The 19,421-nt window shown below is 36.2% G+C and overlaps 1 protein-coding gene across 1 annotated transcript; it reads right to left on the reverse strand.

Moving 5' to 3' along the window:
• Positions 1-15,581: 15,581 nt before the first annotated feature.
• Positions 15,582-17,862, reverse strand: LOC119086018 (sodium- and chloride-dependent glycine transporter 1-like). The gene is made up of 5 exons (XM_037196592.1): positions 17,439-17,862; positions 17,247-17,390; positions 16,982-17,204; positions 16,566-16,923; positions 15,582-16,509 (listed from the first exon to the last, which is right to left on the reverse strand). Exons 1-5 carry the CDS (start codon positions 17,737-17,739, stop codon positions 15,661-15,663), a joined length of 1,875 nt encoding a protein of 624 aa, XP_037052487.1. The 5' UTR covers positions 17,740-17,862; the 3' UTR covers positions 15,582-15,660.
• Positions 17,863-19,421: the final 1,559 nt, after the last annotated feature.

The following is a 19,421-nucleotide window of genomic DNA, read 5'->3' on the forward strand; positions in this document are numbered from 1 at the left end:
TGAATTCCTGAGATTAAGTTCGAAGATGGACTATAACAGACGGGTGATCTTAGAGATATTCTCAAAAGAATTTTTGTCTTGTCGCTTGATTCCACGATAACTCGAGTAGTTTTCGATGGATTTCCAAAATGTTTTTTTTTAATCGACAGCGAATTAAATTGCTGAGGTTAAGTTCGAAGATAGGTCATAACGGACGGGTGATCTTAGAGATGTTCACAAAACAATTTTTGTCTCGTTCCTAGATAACACGATAACTTCACGTAATCCTCAACGGATTTCAAAAACTTTTTTTATTAGACGGGGAATTCCATTCCCGAGGATAAGTTCAAAGATGGGCTATAACATAACGGTCGGGGGATCTGAGAGATATTCCCAAAAGAATTTTTGTGTCGTCCCGTGATAATATCGTGTTTAAGTTGAGTAATTCTTAATGGTCCACAAAAGACAATTATCCCACTAAGAAAGACATTTTTGGGTTAAGCTCGTTAATGGAATATACTGGAGTAATATTCTAGGATTCGTTCCAAAATTTTGTGTGTGTAATATCTTTATATCGATGATAAGAAAAAAATTAAAGTTTGGACGAGTGTGAACTTTGCGGCCAGAGCGAAGCGAGGGCCGTAATCACACGAGTTCCATTTTTATTTAAGAGGTAAGCGAGAAATTCGCCCCTTTCCAGGGTCTGTTAGCAGACAATAAAACTTAAGAGGCATCGGTGGTTAGCTAAAATTGTAGCATTAATCAATATAATGGAAAAACTCGCACACGTTCGGCTGGGTGTCTCTCACAGAGAGACAGTTGGAAAAATTGTCATCAATAGTAATAAATTAACATATAAGTTACCATTGTACTATAGTATACCACTAAAAGGTGTCAAAACATGGTCTCATTCTTACATGTTTTTATAAAAAAAAAACTTTACCAGCTCTAAAAAAAGTGAGCAGTGTAACGAAATTTTCATAAACTGCTTAGTTTTCTCATGGTTGGTCAAACTGCTACAACCACTACCCTCTCTAGCAAACAAACTACTTTTATTAAGGCGGTAAAAGAATCAAGTAGCCTTTACATGTAAATTACAGCGTAGTTAGTCAAAATGTAGAATAGTGTTTGTAAGATACAAAGAAATAAGGTGTGAATTTGACACCGAGAATTGAGAGTTTGGTTGCTAGAGAGAGTATTGCTACAACCTAATCTGTTTTATGTTGAAAGCTAACAATTCATGATCGTTATTGCAGTCGTACATACTTGAAAAATGATTCTGGTGGAAAGATATCATCAAAAGACAGTATTTAAAAATCACCCAAATGTATACTTTTCAGCAAAGCATCGATGCCTCTTAAGTACTGAAAATACGTATGAGCCCTTTTGAAGTACGTGATATGAACGAAGTTTTTTATGTGGATTGAGAATCTGTGGTATTTAAGTAAAGGGAATAAGAATCTCTAAGCTAAACTTTGCTACTGGACGCATACCCTTGTACTTTTATATAACTTTTAGAGCGATTTTATTTGCTCGGATTACAAAAATCGTCTTGAGAAAATTAGTCAGTCAGTCAAGGGATCTGACCCATCCATAAGATGGGGCCTAGTATAATAGAATGATTAAATTTGCATCACTTAATCTGTTATCGATAACGACGACAAAAATATTGACATGCTATGCTCTGGGTAACATGGTCATATAGTGAAATGTATGTTAAAAAAATTGAAGTACAAGATTTGAAGTCATACCGATTAAAAATACGTTGATCGATGGAAGTAATAGACCCGATAATAATACTGGTCATATGCTTGCCGTTTGTAACAGATTAATACTGTTGGTGGCCTGACTCGTGAATAATTTGCTAAAAGTTTTTCCGCACATTGAGAAAGGTTTGGAATGCGACGGTAGAACTTGGTTATTAAAAATAATTTATCGACTTTGTCACTTGTTAGGGCCAAGCTGAGGAGTGAGGTTTCGAAGAGGTGATACGAGAGAACGATGCTATGCTGACTGGACCTGGACTTGAACTTAATTTTACGGAGTGTTGACATAGTTAAAGAGAATTTGGAGAATAATGAAGATAAGGATGCTGAGTGTATTGAGACCAAGTACATCACGACTTCATTGTATGATGGTTATACGCCGCGCCGGGGGTGAATGGAAAACGCCTCGAGACTGCCGACATTGTTTTTCTTAGGTTCCTAACAGCAATAATAGTACTGGAGAGGACAATCTTCACTCTTTTGGTCAAAAACACTCAACTTCAACCTTATGTGTAAACTGTACAGACCATCTGTAGCACATGGGTCGGAAGCTTGTTGCATGACACAGCGAGATTAATAAAAATGTTTGGCGTTTGAAAGGAGAATTCTTCGGTCATTATTTGGTGTAGTAAAAGTGGATGACAATTGACGATCAATCGACTAAGGTGGCTCGGTCAAAGAACAAGTAGCGATGGTAATGAAAGCGCTAAGATTGAGAAATCGAAGAATGTTAAGAAGGTCCAATTGGTGAAGAAGGCTGGAGGAGACCAAAATCAATGCCCGCTTAAGTAAGTAATGTTTGAGAGGTTCAACTGCGAAAAAGGGTTTTCTATCGATACCTAGGAAACAAATTTAAAGAATCAACCAGCTCAGTACAACAATGTTGGAAACCTGCTGCATCGCAATGCCTTCCAAATCCATTCGAATCAAATTGACCGACATCATTGAACATAAAACAAAGCGAAAACCTTGCCTATAGCAAAACTAAAGGCATACAAATCATTTTATTTAAATTCTGTTAAGCTAACCGCTTAACATCATAATTTGCAGCTGAAAACAACGAAAGATCAAAAAACAAAAAACATTTAGAATTCACCATGAGATCGACAAGTATGCGATTGCGATTATATGGTGAGTATGTATAATAAAATGGATTTAAAAGCAAAAAAAAAAGTTATAATTTTTTGTGGTAGTCTGCTACCGCCACACAGTCTTGACATAAATCCTGGCGATAAGCTGAAAAATGTAACTGACATTCAAATAATAATGTGGATTTTAACATATAAATGTCAGACATTGGCACGCGGATTTATAATTTTATTTTGAAGTGCATTTTGTCATATATTTTTTTCCGTACAAATTTCATGATAAAGTAGCAAAATATTTTGCTTTCGCAGTTTTTAAATTAATAATTTATTCAAAGTCGTACGTGTGCCGTAGATATTAATTGACTGGTTCGGTTTAATCATTTATTGTGATTGATTTCTCTATGAATTTCTCAGAACTTCTTAAGCTTAAGCTTTTAATAAATTTATATAGCTCACAAGCTGGCATATACACCTTACACCACAAAGTTTATATTTGAATTTTCTATTATCCTGCAGAATCATTTAGTCTCGTATCAACTTGGTAAAATACTCTCACTAAAGTCACTTCATAGAGAATTAAACTAAGTCACAGATTGTCATTTCTATTATTTGTCAGCCACTACTTCACCCGAAATTCAATATAAATTACATTGTCTCGATGGTTTTAAGCATAAGGAAAAACCAATAGGGAACCAGAAAAATGGTCAGAATTCCCTGCAGTTCTATAATTCTAGGATTGGGAAGACAATGGACTATGAAGACGTCACCTATTTTTACTGACCTATGGTGACTTCAGACTTGCAAAAAGTCCAAATGTTAGCCGAAAAGATGGCCAAAAACGTAACAAATGTCTAGTGTCCAGAACAAGGAAGTGCTAGAATCGTCGGGATTCGACATTATTTTGGATGGGGTACTCAATAAACAGTCACAAAAACAATTTCATCCTGGAACGGGACCAATAAAACAGTTAGGTCACACGAAAAAGCTTTCAATGAGATGGGAAGTAGTGACGGAATGTATGTGCAAGAAACACTGGAATTAGTATCCCAAATTATAGCTACGTGTTCAGGCTCCTGAACACAGATCATTGACGGCCGGCTGAAATCAGAAGTACTTGAACGTAGCTTTCGAATGAACCTAGAAAAATAAATTGGAAATAACCGGGGAAAATGGCCTCAAAGTTGATCAATTTTCCGGGACAATTTTTAGGAGAATCCTAATACCAACTCCATTCCGACTGCTACAAAAAAAAGTTCTTTCATAAAATAACGGTAATGAGCCATACTTACAAGAACAGAAGAAGTTTTTCAAAAAAATGTTGTATTTTCGGCTTAGAGTAATTATAACTAGAGAGTAAATACGTAATTTTGTTCGAAATTTCCTCTCTAGGTATAATTACTCTTAGATTTTCGGAGATTTCGGAGACTACTCGGCTCTCCTACAAAATCCGGAGAACTAAAATCCGGAATTACAAAATCCAGACAAAAAAATCCGGAGGCTTCAAAATCCGGAAGCCTCAGAATCCGGAAACCTCAAAATCTGGATGCTTCAAAATACCGAATTACAAAATCCAGGTTAAATTTGGTGCAAAAGCACATGTGCCTGCACCGAATCGGTACAAAGATCAGGATGGAAGGAAAAAGCTGTACCGAGTAGGTAATACTCCTTTCTTAAAAGAAATGGCAGCTGTAACGACTAGACAACAATCAAGATGGAAGGAAAAAGCTGTACCGTGTGGTACAACTCCTTTCTTTAGAGAAATAAAAGCTGTACCAACTAGGTACAACAATCAGGATGGAAGGAAAAAGCTGTATCTAGAAGGTACAACTCTTTTCTTTATAGAAATAGAATAAGTCCATATAGTTGTGACAAGTATAAAAGTTGGACCTAATTCATCATAAAAAATCTGTACTAAGCTAACTTTTCAGACACATCAAAAACACCCGGACAAAGTGTCATTGAACCTTCAAGGGGGGATTCTCCCCCCTTGACCCCCTCAGCGGGGGCTGCCGCCCCTCGACCCCGCTTTTTTATTTTTCCATTTATTTCAGGGCCTGCGGCGCTGATTTCATCCATTAACTACTAAACCAAACCTAGCAATTAAAGAATATATTTCAAGAATAACCAGAAGCAACCTTTTATATTTTCACACTTGAAATTACAATATTTAATTGTCAATGCAACTGTGTCAATTACAGTTGGTAGCGTCCATATTTTATGTCTTTTCTGTATTTATTTTGCTTATCCCTTCTGTCAACTTTTGACAGCATTTCACGTTTTATTACGTTTTCTTTTCCTGCAGCGAAAACCATATCTCAGCAAAAACAATCTATAATTTTTATCAAACAAATATCTAGAAATGACGGGTCCTACTCAGGTGGATGAGGATTTACAGTTTTGGACGCCATTTTTTAGAACTTTTTCGCAAAATTTCCAAGGTCGAAATAGCTCTCTCTTTGCTCAACAGTTATACTATCAAAATGATCTCTACGTGAAGATGGAAGAGTGAAAGTTCTGTAAAAGATTGTTGAATGGTATCCGTAAGTCTAGAGTATACACCGAATTAAATCCCTATGTACATTGACAAATGTGATTCTAAAAAATTGCAATAATTGCAACAATAGGAACAAGGTCGTTGAAAATGTCAATCGTCATCCACAGAGAAACAACACAACCTCGCATTTACGTTTTACTCTCGTTCGTTTTCGTCTTTTTAAAACTCTTTTTTTACTATACTATAGGATGGAACAAACCTATGGAAAGTGTGTATTATTTGCCTCCGACGACTTTTGAATTTACACTGCCACTGTGCCAATTATGTGACACTGCAGTTTCAATACTATCACTAATAGCAGCTTTCAGAATTTTACAAAGTTCCAACATCTTCGCCAAGCTAACATCTTCGTCAAAGTTATCCGGAAAAAATCCGGACGAAATCCGTAAAGTTTAACATCGATCAGGATTTTGAAGCTTCCTGATTTTGAAGTTTCCAGATTATGAGGCTTCCGGATTTTGAGGTTTCCGGATTTTTTTGTCTGGATTTTGTAATTCCGGATTTTAACTCTCCGGATTTTGTACGATTACCATCGAGATGTAATATACTTCCCGATTCCAACGGCAGAAAGAGGTTTTACATAATTCAAAAATACTTTTCCCAATCGATCCGATTCCAAACCGTTTCTAAATTGATTTATAGACCCTGTACAAGGATATGCATGTCGGAACTGAAGCCAAGTTTACTTTAAATCTGTTAATTAGAGACTTTTTTTTCGAAAATAAACTGAACTTTTAGTCCGACCAATTATGCAATGATAATGAAAGGCGGCGGGTGTAAATTTTGAACAATATTTTTCCTTGTTAAATAGTGTAGCTAAAATATTGGTATAACGGTTATGCATATTATATATCTCTGTCGGCATAAATAAATTCATACCTAACTGGGAAACGAAAATAAAATCGAAATAAATCATAGTTCAAACGATGCCATTCAAATTAGTTAAGCTGAGACGAGAAAAAAAGTCTTAATCACAGTCAATGATAAATTATATTTTTGCCTCGTACATATATCGTGAGAGTACTAACTCCGATAGATATATTTACCTACAGCAACCCATAATTACTTCTCACCAAAAAAAATGTATTTATTTCGTTAACCCTCATTTTCATTCTAACAACACAAATAAAAATGAATCGTCAGCCATTTTCATCTGGAAAGTACATCTGCCCGATCTAACAGCATTGACAAACCGCCTTTTATTTGCAACAATTTGAAACCCCTCCTAAAAGCCCTAACATATAGAACTGCATATATGATCAAGGTGGATACAATATACATGGATGGATATGTAAAATGTATTGTCCTTTCGGTTCAAACAATTACATTTAACAATTTGTGAAAAATGTAATAAAATTGTTAAGTCAATGGCATTTTCGACTCTGCACTACTCTAATGGTGCATCGGATCCATATGTACATGAGACCTACATATACAATCCGCTGCGCTGCTTTAAACGGAATGATAATGCCCGAATATGAAAAATCTTAATAATGAAATGTGTGATTTTGTTTGTTCACTGGCAAACAAATATTGTAAAACATTAGAAACATGCAGGACCCCTTCTTCCATACACATTTTATCCGTACAAACTATACGTACATTGTGTTTAAACGCCGCTCCAGCAGCATCATTCATTCAATTCAAACGATTTTCATGACAGGCGTGAAAAATCTTTTAGACCCCAGAAAATGCTCAACGCATAAAAAGTTATTACTACCCGAAAAAGTGTATATTTATGTATTTATTGTGTGCATGCATTTTCAATTTATAAAATAGAAGTTTTGGCTTTTCGGTTTTTTTTTTCCTTCATACTCTTCTAAAAGCCATTCACATATTTCGCTTCGAATGCACATCGATGCTACACACAACGTATACAACATATATATCGCACACAAAGTTTTGATTTGTGTGTCTAAATTCAGCGTGAAGCGTGCGAAAATTGGTAAGCGTACAGCTGGTTTATTTGGAATTCAATGTGCAACGCGACATTATACAAATAATAATAAAAAAATTCTTCCTAACATGAATTTAGAAAAAAAAGAGAATCGGGCGATTGTGCTGTTCTTTTGATTCAATATAAGCATTAATTTTGGGATAATAATGTAGGAAATGGAAGATCGGTTTGTTTAGAAGCAGAACAACAACAACTGAAAATTGACAATATAAGAAAAAGCTATGGTAACATCTGAACGCATTGAACATAATTGCTGTTTCGGACCATTGTTACGTAGTTGCACGCGTTACTAAAGTAAAGAATAGAATGCAATCTGCAGAAATGTTTTTCTGGTTTAAATAAATTAAATATAAAAATAAAAATTCAGAGTGAATCAGAGTTACAAGTACACCATATGTTATCAGAAGCTATAACAAAAATAAACATCAAATTCTAAATCATTTGTCTCATATATAGCAAAATGTATGTTAGACCTAATGAAGTAATAGATGTTGTCCCATCAATCTCCAGAAAATACTTCGATCATAATGAGTACTAGATTTGATATGCTGGTGCTTACTTACTGCATAGTTCAAATCTTAGATGTCACAAACACCCCAACATCAGTTTTTTATCAAGGTTCTGAAAGAACCTTGGTTTTTATAAGATGCATATTTCGTACGATTTTATGTAGAATTTTACACCTTTTGCATGTAGACGTTGACATTTTTGGTGGTTGTCAGTTTAGTATTTTGAAAATCCAGTATCGCGAATGTAAAGTTTTGTATTTATTTAACATTCGGGACAATTTACCATTAAATCTACTATGTAATAGTATTTTACTATGCTGGTGCATGTAACAAGGCTAATTCATGTATAGGCAATAACCTTTACATCACTCGCATAGTAAAACGTCGTACTACACACGGAAAATAAAGTGATATCTCGTATCACGATGAGTAAAAGTACCTCGGGCTGCCGCCCTCGGATACTTTTTCTCATCTGGATACGAGATATCACTTTACTTCCCTTGCATAGTAATGTACTATTACATGACTAGGGATAAAAATATGAAAAGTAGAGTTTTCGTGTGAATTTTGTTGATCCGAGGCGAAGCCGAGGTCAAAAAACACACGAAAACGAGACTTTTCATTTTTATCCCGAGTTATGTAATGGATTATACATGCTGAGGGCGTCGAAAGAAGTGCTTAAAACATGAAAAGTACGGTTTTCGACGCATGTAGCGTGTAAAAATATTGTGCAGACGCGTTTTTTCGAGTTTTTTTAAGAATTGTGTCAAAATTGTGTAAATTCGAAAATATTTTTTCATGAAAACCTTTTGCATATTTATTAATCCGTTGGAATAAATCTTTCTTCTTGGAGGACACTTCCGGTCTCTTTCCAACTTCATCCCAAAGGTAATCGTTTAAATATTTCATTTTTTTAAATTCAGAAGATGCTAACGGGCCATTTACAAATAAAGTACGGGGTCAAAACGAAACGATATTTTTCGTTAAATCGACTTCTGTAAAGGTTTGAATGTAAACTGGACAGTACCGTAAATGTTGTTCTGTTGGTAATCTTTCAATCCCTTCAATTCATTTATTTAGATATCTCTCTACTGTAAAGTGCACTTGACGGTAGAGCAAGCGAATTTTCAGACGCCACCTCGAACCGAGCATAAATATCTATAAATGGATAAATCAGGAATAGAACATTATTTCGTCTGCGAAATCGTTAAATGAATTGGTTAGATTCTCACCACAAAACAATTCTGGGTGTACATTGTACGTCCAGCAATGTTTGGTTGTTTAGCTATACTTTGTTTGTTCTAACTTATCTATTAATGTCGACTTAATGGTCATGTGATTGTTCCTTATGGATGATCCATAATTTCAATAAATTGTTCACGATATCAGACCTGTTATCTTCAGTGGAAATGTAAAAATTGAAAACGCAAGAAGATATTCAAATAACACACCAAGTACTATTGTGTAAGGCGGAAAAAATAGGTTCACGGTATCACAATTAGGTGCCTTCATCGCTAGTGTGTCCTTTTTTCGAAATGAAAAGAAAGACAAACTGTGCAGTTTTTGATTATAGTTTCGGACACGGTTTAACTGGAATTTACTGAAAAGAAGCAATAATTGCAACTAATGTTTACTGTCTTTTTGTTCGTGATTTTACTACTTCAGAAAAAAATAGTTTTTTTTTTCTTTTCTTCACGAAAAAGAAACACTGAGGCACATACACGGAATGAGCATATATGCGGAGTGAAGAGGCATAAATTTTGTTTATTATTTTATTGCTATGTTTTTGAAGAATGATTACTTAATGGTCGTGCAACTATTTTGTTATTTATTAGTTGCCATAACACAGTTTTCGACACACCATTCTACATGTGTAACTGGTAAAAACAACGTTCGTCTTTTTTCTTGTTCCTTGTACAGATTATATCGACACAAATCGTACACATAAAATGTATATATTCGAAGACATTCAATAATGTTTTCTTGTTAACAAGATTTGTGAAAATATTTACGCAGCTAAAGTTGTCAGTATTTTGTGTGGCATGTACACATTGAATAAGTGAAACGAACAACAATAGACTTTACTTCTATAACGACGACGGATTATCGGGATCCCTGGTACTTTGAGGGTTCGGTTTAATTGAATTTGAAACGATTCGGTTTTGTCATTATCTTCAATTTTACAAAATATTTTGAATTTAGCTAGGTTGATGCGGGGATAATGAGTGAGCAAGGATGTGGTGTGTCTGTCTGTGGAAGAATTTCGATATTTTGCGCCAAAACTGTATTTATATCGAAAAGTGGCACCAACTAGGTCGGTCACAGTAACATGATCAAACAAATAAGTAGATCCTACTATCCTAGCGTACAATGTGTGAGAGAGTTTTGAGATTTTTCTCGGGTTCTCAGTTCTTACATGAAAATGTTTTTGAGGATCTGTTTTGCACGATTGATTTTAGGCACTTTCGTTCGGGCTACAACTAGCGAATTGCCTAAAATCAACCGTTCAAAACAGATACACAAAGAACTATTAGTGAGTCGGCCATATATCATTTACACTCCAATACTATCAAAAAGTAAAGTAAAAACTACAAACAGCTAGTCATCTGCTATCGACAACATCGACAAAACTATCAACTAAGCTCCGGAAGTGTAACCTTATGTAGCAAAGGGCATGTCAAACTGATGAAGTTAAAGATTTTTCACCACACACTAAACGGCACATTAAACAAATGAAGTAACAGATTCGATGTCAATATGACAATAATAGTCAAGCGTTTGTAAAAGATTGAAAGCAAACAGAAAGCAATTTGTAACAGAAAATGAAGTGTTCCATTTACAAGTACGGTCGTCTTGAAATTCCCATTTATATAAATCTGCCAATCAAATCAACATTCTGAAAATTGTTTCCGTTATTACTCCACGATAGATCTACTTATTGTTACATCAAACTATTTTTTTCGTCTCTTAATGAACCGTCACATACCAAACGATCTTAAAATTCTTAAAACTAACAATGTTGATGAGCGCAAAAAGTCTCGTGTCTAAAGTCGTTCCACGAAAATTGGTGTTTTTTTCCTGTTGTCTTTTTTTTATCATTCTAAAATATGCGTTACATATCGCCCAGTAGTATGACTTAATGTTACCGAGTCAAATATGATTCGTTACTAATATTGAAGAGCAGTTTTTCGGTAGATTTTGTATGGTGCATTGTTTATTGTTATGAATTTGTTACAAAATATTTTTAAATGGTTACACAGACACGGATGGATAGGGTAGACAGAATTGATTTTTTCGTTTTAAGAGTAAAACAAGTTCCACTTATTTATGCTGGTGATGCATGTTTAGATGAGGTGCTTTTTTAAAGGATAATTGACCAATTAATATGCTTACATTAAAGAAAGTGAAGCCATTCGATGTGATTAGAAAATTTGGGTTTTGTTTGTGGTATTTAGTGATGCTTGAAACGCTTATTGACCTCTTTTGAGTTGAAATTATTTGTGGATAAATTGGCGAGAAACTATACCCAACCCATCTGTTAATGACAACGAATACTAAATTAATTGACGATTTTAGAATATTGAAAGAAAGGAGCGAAAATGTGTACCAACCGAAGTACTAGATTCAATGACTGCAATGTCAATACTACTGCAGCTTTAAGGAAGGTTGAATATAGGTCGTTTAAGAGTAATCTGTTCTTTAACCATGTCTAACCATGTCTAACCATGTCAAAATGAACATCGATTAATTTAAATTGAATTTACATACCAGTTCCGAATAACTCACCAACAAATGGCGAGTATAATTGCAAAACTCCTTTCAAATAAACCGATATAAAGGAACTACGGAAAAGTCTCATCAATTCCGACATTTATATTCCAGCACACAACGGATAATCTTCTGTGACAAAAAGAAAATCGGATAACAACAAAAAATATTTTCCTTTACGCAGCCATGGCTCGGCGGAGATAATTTACAACTTGAAATCCATTTATTTACCCAAAACGAAATTAAATATTTGCGTTTACAGTACAATGGTCCTTTAGACTTAAAGTCAAGTTATTAAACGAAACAAACAATTCTCAACATCATCCTTTTGCCCTCAGGCATGCGAATATTATAATCTCATAATCCGAATCTCATCTTTCAAAAATAAGAAGAAAATAACAGACGACTTCACCTTATTCTTTGGCACTGATTGGCATTAACACTTGATTACTTCGATTCTTGTACATCGAAAAGTGTGTACATATACAGCAAATAGAGAGGCAACGTATTCTACCATATTATCGTCGTGTCAACACAGACAGTTGTGGAGAAGAAGAAAAAAATTATGGCAAAATAGATGACATAAGTAGATTTGCCACACAGGAGAAAAATATTATCTTAAGAAACATTATTCCATTTTCATACAGAGGAGACAGGTCTTATTATTGGAATTGAGATGTGAAATTTTGTTGTTGTTTTCTTTTCAACTTTATAATTGTTAACAGGATGGGCTCGTTTGGTATTGCCTGAGGAATTCGTTCATTATTAATTTTACAAAATAAGGCGAAATTGATTTCTCTGTTTGCTGTGGTAAGGATTCTAAATTGTTTGGGTTAGTTGGAGTTGTTAGGATTGTAATTTGTTTTTGAAACCTTTTTTCGAAAATCACAACAACTACTTCTAATACGGAATCTACGTTTTTGGGTCATTCTTCGTATCGATTTTGATTTTTAGCCCCGTACGAAGTACGAAGGGGCTTATAGGATTACGATGCCGTGTGTAATTGATGGAATTCTAAGCAGACGGTAAGGGCAAAGTGTTTGCCTATGTTCATAGATAACGAATCCGCAATAAAAATTTTGTCCGTCCGTCCGTCCGTCTGTCCGTCTGTCCGTCCGTCTGTCACGTCGATATCTTGAGTAAATCAAATCCGATTTAAAATTTTTTTTTTTCCCTGAAAGATAGTCAAAATAATGAGGCTAAGTTCGAAGATGGGCGATTTTGGGTCAACCCTTCCGGAGCTGGGGCCCAATAAGTGCCTAACTGTTTTCGACGATATCTCCAGACATTTAAGCACTACACTTGTAAGTGATACGTCAAATAAAAGGTATTTACAATACCGATCGACAAAAAAAAAAGTTTATGGAAATTAGATGACCGACTCGTGAGTTAGACCCCTTGGTGTGAACTAGGTACAGGGCGGCAAGCCGTTTTTGCTTGTAGGTTGGCCAAATTTGAACGTATTTAGATTGCTTTTGCTTTATTAGATAGTTATTGACCGTACCAATCAGGGAAAAAAAAGTTTATGAAATTCGATTCACCGGAGCGTGAGCTAGGTCTCTTGGAGTGAGCTTATATGTGGCTACTCGGCCGTACAGTGAAGGTGGTGTATTTTGTTAATATCTCGAGTAAACTTTGACCGAATTTCAATTTTTTTTTTTTGAAAGGTACTAACGAATGTAAAGCAGCCGTACTACTTTCCACCTCCTAACAAAATGGCCGTCGGCCGCCGTTTTGGATTTTTGTAAAATCAATATAAATCGGTGAAAATGATAATTCCAAAATCACTGATCAGTGGGAAGTGTAGTTTGTGTTACTTTTGAAAGGAACGTCGTACGGGGCTTCGTAATTGCGCTATGCGCAATTTTTAAGACGTACACATTGCATAATAATTTTACGACGTTTACGGGCGCAATAGGCTTACGGTAAGATTAGGGCGACGGACGATGTAGGGTCACGTGCGCAATAGATGTACGGGTTTGTACGGGGCTCAGTCGCAGCAAACGCTCCGACTGTTCTGACGGCTCGTTTTTTATTCTTTCAAAGCTCTTACTACCACTGCATTCAGTACTAAACTAAATGTAAATAGTAGAGCATCTGTTTCGATGCTCTGAAAAAGCACGAACGAATGCAGAAAGTAGCTAAATTGGTTAACATTATAGAATATGTGAAAAGCACAGACCAGTGGTCCCACTAAAAATTTCCTGTCCTGCGGTAGGACATGTAGGACAATATTTTCATATGCAGAGTGATAGGACTTGTTCATAGTTCATATTTGTATTTCGTTGCCCGAACTAACTACGACATTCTACCTTTCTTGTTCCTCTTTTCTCGTACTCAGGCTTGACTTCTTCGTGCTGACAAGCACCAATTTCAAGACTTTCGGAATGATGAAAACAAGAAATCTCCAATATCATGACCAGTGTTGTGGTCCTATGAATCAAATATGACTCCATTGAACAAGATTCATTTGTTGACTGTGACTACTTCTACTTCTCATTTTTCTTGGGAATGTAGCTTTCTTTGACACCCGATTTTCCATCAGTAGATGGCAATCACTTTTGTAAACTTTCTAACGCTAGTTAACCTGTTACAGACGGCTGTCATCTGTTATCGACCACGACAGCAATAATAAGCGACAAGCTCTGACTGATGAGGTCTTATATAGCAAAAAGCATGTTCAAAACAAATGAAGTAAAAGATTTCTGAAATCAATCTCTGAAAATCTTCGATCAAATGAAGTAATAGTTTGAACGGTAAAACTGGTAATATGCTTGCCGTCCTGTGTAAGGGAAGAGTGTCTAAACTCATTTTGACTATTTTAATTGATTTTGTTTTTTAGCTTCATTTGATAGGCATTTCATCTGTGGAATGAAAATGAGGAACGCCAGCTCGCTGTGATTCACTTCAGGTTATACTCTTCACTGAGTATATAGAAGTAAAGGACGGATTAGGCTTAGTCCAACCAATAACGAATCACTAACGGAAGTCGAACAATTTTGCGAATCATTCATACAATGTGTGAATCCATTCACACATTGTCGCAAAATTGTTCATTCCCCGAACGAGAAGGAAAATGTAAGTCACAGAAGAGTAATTCTCGTCTTTATCCGAATCTACCAGATCTACTCTAAGATTGTGATTTTCACGTACAAGTTGACTCTCCATGTACCTTGGGCATTAAATTCGAGTGCAGACTACATTAGGAACCGAATAAAAGTTTTATTTTTATAGAAATGTGTGAGAATGGCTTAGCAAAAATGTCCTACGCAGGACAGTAGGACAAGTAGGACGAATTTTCAAAATGTAGGACAAAGTAGGAAAGTAGGACACTGTGCGAGCGCTGACAGACATTTCCCCAAATTTTCTTAAAGGGAAAATTTGAAAAAATGTTCTCTTCCAGGAAAATGTAATTTCAATTTTTTTCCTGAGGTCAATACAGCATTTTCCACAACAAAAGCCTCCGAAGTTTCAGCTAAGTTAGACTCGCATGCGTTGTAAAAAGTCGCCTTCGTGATATTAAGCAGAATATATTAAATATATTACAATCTTGTTGGTCACAATTTTATATTTAAAAGGAGAAGAGCTAAAAACAAAACTTTTGATATGTTGTAGGCATAAGTGGAGAAACATCCAACCTTAAACTATTTTTTTCCAAAATGTTGTGTTACTACTGTGATAGGATTTAATTGTGAACATTCTGGTTGCACCTCGTTTGAGATTAACCTTTTGCACTCGGTAAACTACGTAATAATCGAGTCTTCAACTTTTTTAACTCGAGTATTTTGATACAGAATCTACTACTTCATTTGTTTTAATACTCATTTTCCTAGAAATAAAAACACATTAGCCAGTGCTCAACGCTTATTTTCGTCGTAGCTGACGTTACCAGTTTAATTGAACAGTGTAGTTTACCTCTATGGTGTAGTCAGCTGAAATTTCGATGAAGAAAACTTTCTTCGAACTATTGAAACGACTCCTTTATTAAAAATGACGAATCTTAAATAACATTTTCTAACCGTTTAACCCCCTTGCCGTTCTACGGCAATTGTGTTCTATCAATGCGAATTCCATCCTTTTCCTGTGGTCCCCAATTTTCTGTTGCTGTTAACAACTGCCTGAACGTCCGCTTGCCTCTAACCACATCAATCAAATTCTTCACCACGAATACAATCAACGGCATCAGGGTTATCAGTCCGAACAAGTATCCTATGCCGTCAGCCCATTCCGGGAACGTATAGCCACGGAACACTGTTGGATTGAGATCTGTCAGACTGAAAACGAATATGGCTACAACAACCGCTGGCGTTATGACAATCCATGTGCACTTCCAATAAAGTTGGGTGATTTTCGGTATTTTCATACCCATTTCGGTGACGTTTGCGAACAGTTTATTGACGCCGTAAATCCAGGCGATAATAACTATTTCCAACAGACCGATGATGAAGAAATTCCAACTGGCTGTGTGCCATTCGATTAACGTTTGAAGATAAATTCCACCTGGACAAATTAGCGGCAAAGCAGCAACAAAGCAACTCAGACAAACTCCTGCGACAACTCTCCATTCGTGTTCTCGCAAATGAGGCCACTGATCGATGATTGATGACGTCATCATTTGAATTGCACCAAACTGGGTGCCTATTCCCAGGATCAACATCATAAAGAAGAAGAGAAAAGCCCATAAATGTGGCACAGGCATAAGCAAAATAGCTTCGGGGTATGTTATGAACACGAGTCCCGGTCCGGACGCTGTAACTGTTTCGATTGGCACGTTCATTTTGTGGGCTAGAAAGCCCAAAATAGCAAACACCACAATTCCATTGTAAATGGCTGTGCCGAAGTTAATGAACGAGACGGTAACCGCGTCAAAGTGGCAATTGTTTTGGAACTGGTTCGAGAGCAAAATTAGATTCGTCGGTTCGTAAAACAACAAAGGAAATTTACCTTGTTAAATGATGCAAGAACAATCAGAGTACCCCATGCAATACCAAAGGAAAAGAACACCTGACTAGTGGCATCTGCCCAAACGTTTGCTGATGGTAACAGCTCCCATTGCGGCGATATGAAATACAAAATTCCGTTGCTCGAACCTTCCATTGTCAGAGCACGAACGAGTAGGGCCGTTAAGATAACATACGGAAATGTGGCTGTGAAATAAACAACTTTGCCAATTGATTTCACCCCTCTAAAAACGCAAAAGAACGCAAATGTCCAAGCTACAGCTAAACACAGAGCTAAATGCCACTGAGGATAGCCCCAGTCATTTGTCCACGTTGCGTTACCGATTCCCACTACATTTTCACTGAAATGGGTATGATGGCACGTTAAATTCATAGGATTCGCTGGTCAAATGGTCTTACTAAAAAAATTCTTCAGCTGCAAGTTTCCGCGTAATTACTTCGTTGATTGGAACTTCCTGGCTCACCGTTCCATTGAAGCATAAGTTAACATCACGCCCCGTCAGACCATTTGCAGAACAAATTTCTTCAACGGTCTGGCATCGACCTTGGAAGAATAACTGATCGCTAGCGTTTCCAGCATTGTTTTCCTGACATAAGATATCTCGTGCCATGCTGTAACAATCTAAGAATGTACGCGTAAGCGACACATTTCATTCAAACTCACTCTCTGTATTCCAAGAATTATCACAATTTCCGTAAATCAAATTCGGAAAAAATGATACCCACATGTAGTACAAAATCCATGCTATGATAACCATGTAGTAAATGGTGATAAACATATTTGTTACCAGCGAACAATATCCAAGTCCTGTAACGAACGTGTTAAATAGATGGAATGGAGAACGAATAAATTTACCTTTGAACAAAGGCGTAAGAAACGAAAACACTTTTATAGGCCCAAGGGCGCTGTACTGCCCAATTACAAGTTCCACAAAGAATACCGGCATTCCGACAAGTAATACCATGATAAGGAACGGAATCAGGAATGCACCGCCTCCATTGCGGAAGCAGAGATAAGGAAAGCGCCATACATTACCGAGTCCTAATGCGTAATTCATGCAAGCAAAAAGGAATTCAATCGGTTTGCCCCAGTTTCCGCGATCAGGTGCCTCGGTTGATGGTGAGTTTTGCTTTGTCTCGTTTTCCGCAACGGTCATTTTGAATATTTTGTGTCGATATGCAAATTCGAAACGAAAATAATAAAAAAAAAATTCCACTAAAAAACAACCGATCTGTGTTTGTCACACCGCACGTTCGCTTCGGTCTTGCGATAATCGACAAATGATACACAATCACAACACTGATTTAGAAGCTAGTTGATAATTGCTAGAATGAGATAAGGCCCTAAAAGCAATCACAGTCAATTCGTCTGTGATTGTGTGGAATAAAACGCTTGTTAAGGTACTTCAGTAACTAGAGTAGATAGGGAACATGAGAACTAAAAGACTTTCGATAATTCCCTTGACTGAAAGTCAGGGTCTTATGAAAGAAAATACCCTTAAATGTCCGTAACGCTAAGTTCACTTTGATATTTTGAAAATGTTCTACATTGGCGAAAAACGTTGAATACAGAAAACGTCCGTACACTTGTGGACTCGATAACTCGAGTAATTCTTTACCGATTTTCAAAATTTTGGTTTTAATCGACAGAGAATGAAAATCATGAGGTTAAGTTTGTAGATGTGCAATATTGGAGTAATGAGATGGGAGTAATTCTCAAGAGATTTTTTTACTTGTTACCGCGATAACTTCCATAATTCTTATCCGATTTTCAAAGATTTTGTTTTAATCGACGAAGATTGAAACTCTTGAGGCTGAGTTTGCAGATGGATAATGTTCGAACAACGAGATGGGAGAAATTCTACATAGACGCTTTCTCTTGTGGACTCGATAACTCGAGTAATTCTTTACCGATTTTCAAAATTTTGGTTTTAATCGACAGAGAATGAAAATCATGAGGTTAAGTTCGTAGATGTGCAATATTGGAGTAATGAGATGAGAGTAATCCTCAAGAGATTTTTTTACTTGTTACCGCGATAACTTCCATAATTCTTATCCGATTTTCAAAGATTTTGTCTTAATCGACGAAGATTGAAACTCTTGAGGCTGAGTTTGCAGATGGATAATGTTCGAACAACGAGATGGGAGAAATTCTACATAGACGCTTTCTCTTGTTACTGCGCGATAACTTGAGTAATTTTTACCAGATTTTCAAATTTTTTGTTTTAATTGACAGAGAATGATATGGAGTAGTGAGTTTGGAGTAATTGTAAACATAACTTGTTATACGACGACATTTTTGCAACGGATTTCCAGAAAAATTTCTTATTTGACGAGTTGTGAAATTCTGGATTTCTGGTCTAACAATTAAGAAGTACTTCCCAAAAGAGTTTTTGCTTGCTTGCTTGAGAAACCGATAGCTCGAGTAATTCAAGAGGTATCAAAAATCAATTTCGACCAGTAGCGTAATTCATGTGGTTAAACTCGAACATTGGAATTTAATTGGACTAGTAATCTGGGACATACGACAATTTTTGCGTGGAATCTGTATTCTTAAAAGAATTTTTTTCGTTCGTAAAATGTTTGAACGAGTGTGATTTTTGCGGCCAGAGCGAAGCGAGGGTCGTAATTCACACGAGTTATATTTTTCAAGAGTTAGGCAGGAAATACGCCACCTTTTCAGCGCTTTTAGTAGACTACATAGGAGACTCATATTAGGTGTTAAACGTACTTCGCTGGATCTTCCACTCATAGCGTATGTTTTGTATGTTTTCTGATATTTGACACTCATAGCGCTTTTTAGGAGACAATAAAAAAGACTCGTAATAGAGCAAAATAG

The sequence above is a fragment of the Bradysia coprophila genome, chromosome IV (genome assembly GCF_014529535.1).
Source record: "Bradysia coprophila strain Holo2 chromosome IV, BU_Bcop_v1, whole genome shotgun sequence".
Taxonomy (NCBI): domain Eukaryota; kingdom Metazoa; phylum Arthropoda; class Insecta; order Diptera; family Sciaridae; genus Bradysia; species Bradysia coprophila.

Bases quoted from the DNA above. Each gene is read 5' to 3' on its own strand.
- LOC119086018 (XM_037196592.1), bottom strand. From the start codon at position 17,739: ATGACCGTTGCGGAAAACGAGACAAAGCAAAACTCACCATCAACCGAG. The intron at 17,205-17,246 runs GTGAGTTTGAAT...GTACATTCTTAG, and splicing joins TAATTCTTGGAATACAGAGA to ATTGTTACAGCATGGCACGA. The intron at 16,924-16,981 runs GTAAGACCATTT...TACCCATTTCAG, and splicing joins GCAGCTGAAGAATTTTTTTA to TGAAAATGTAGTGGGAATCG.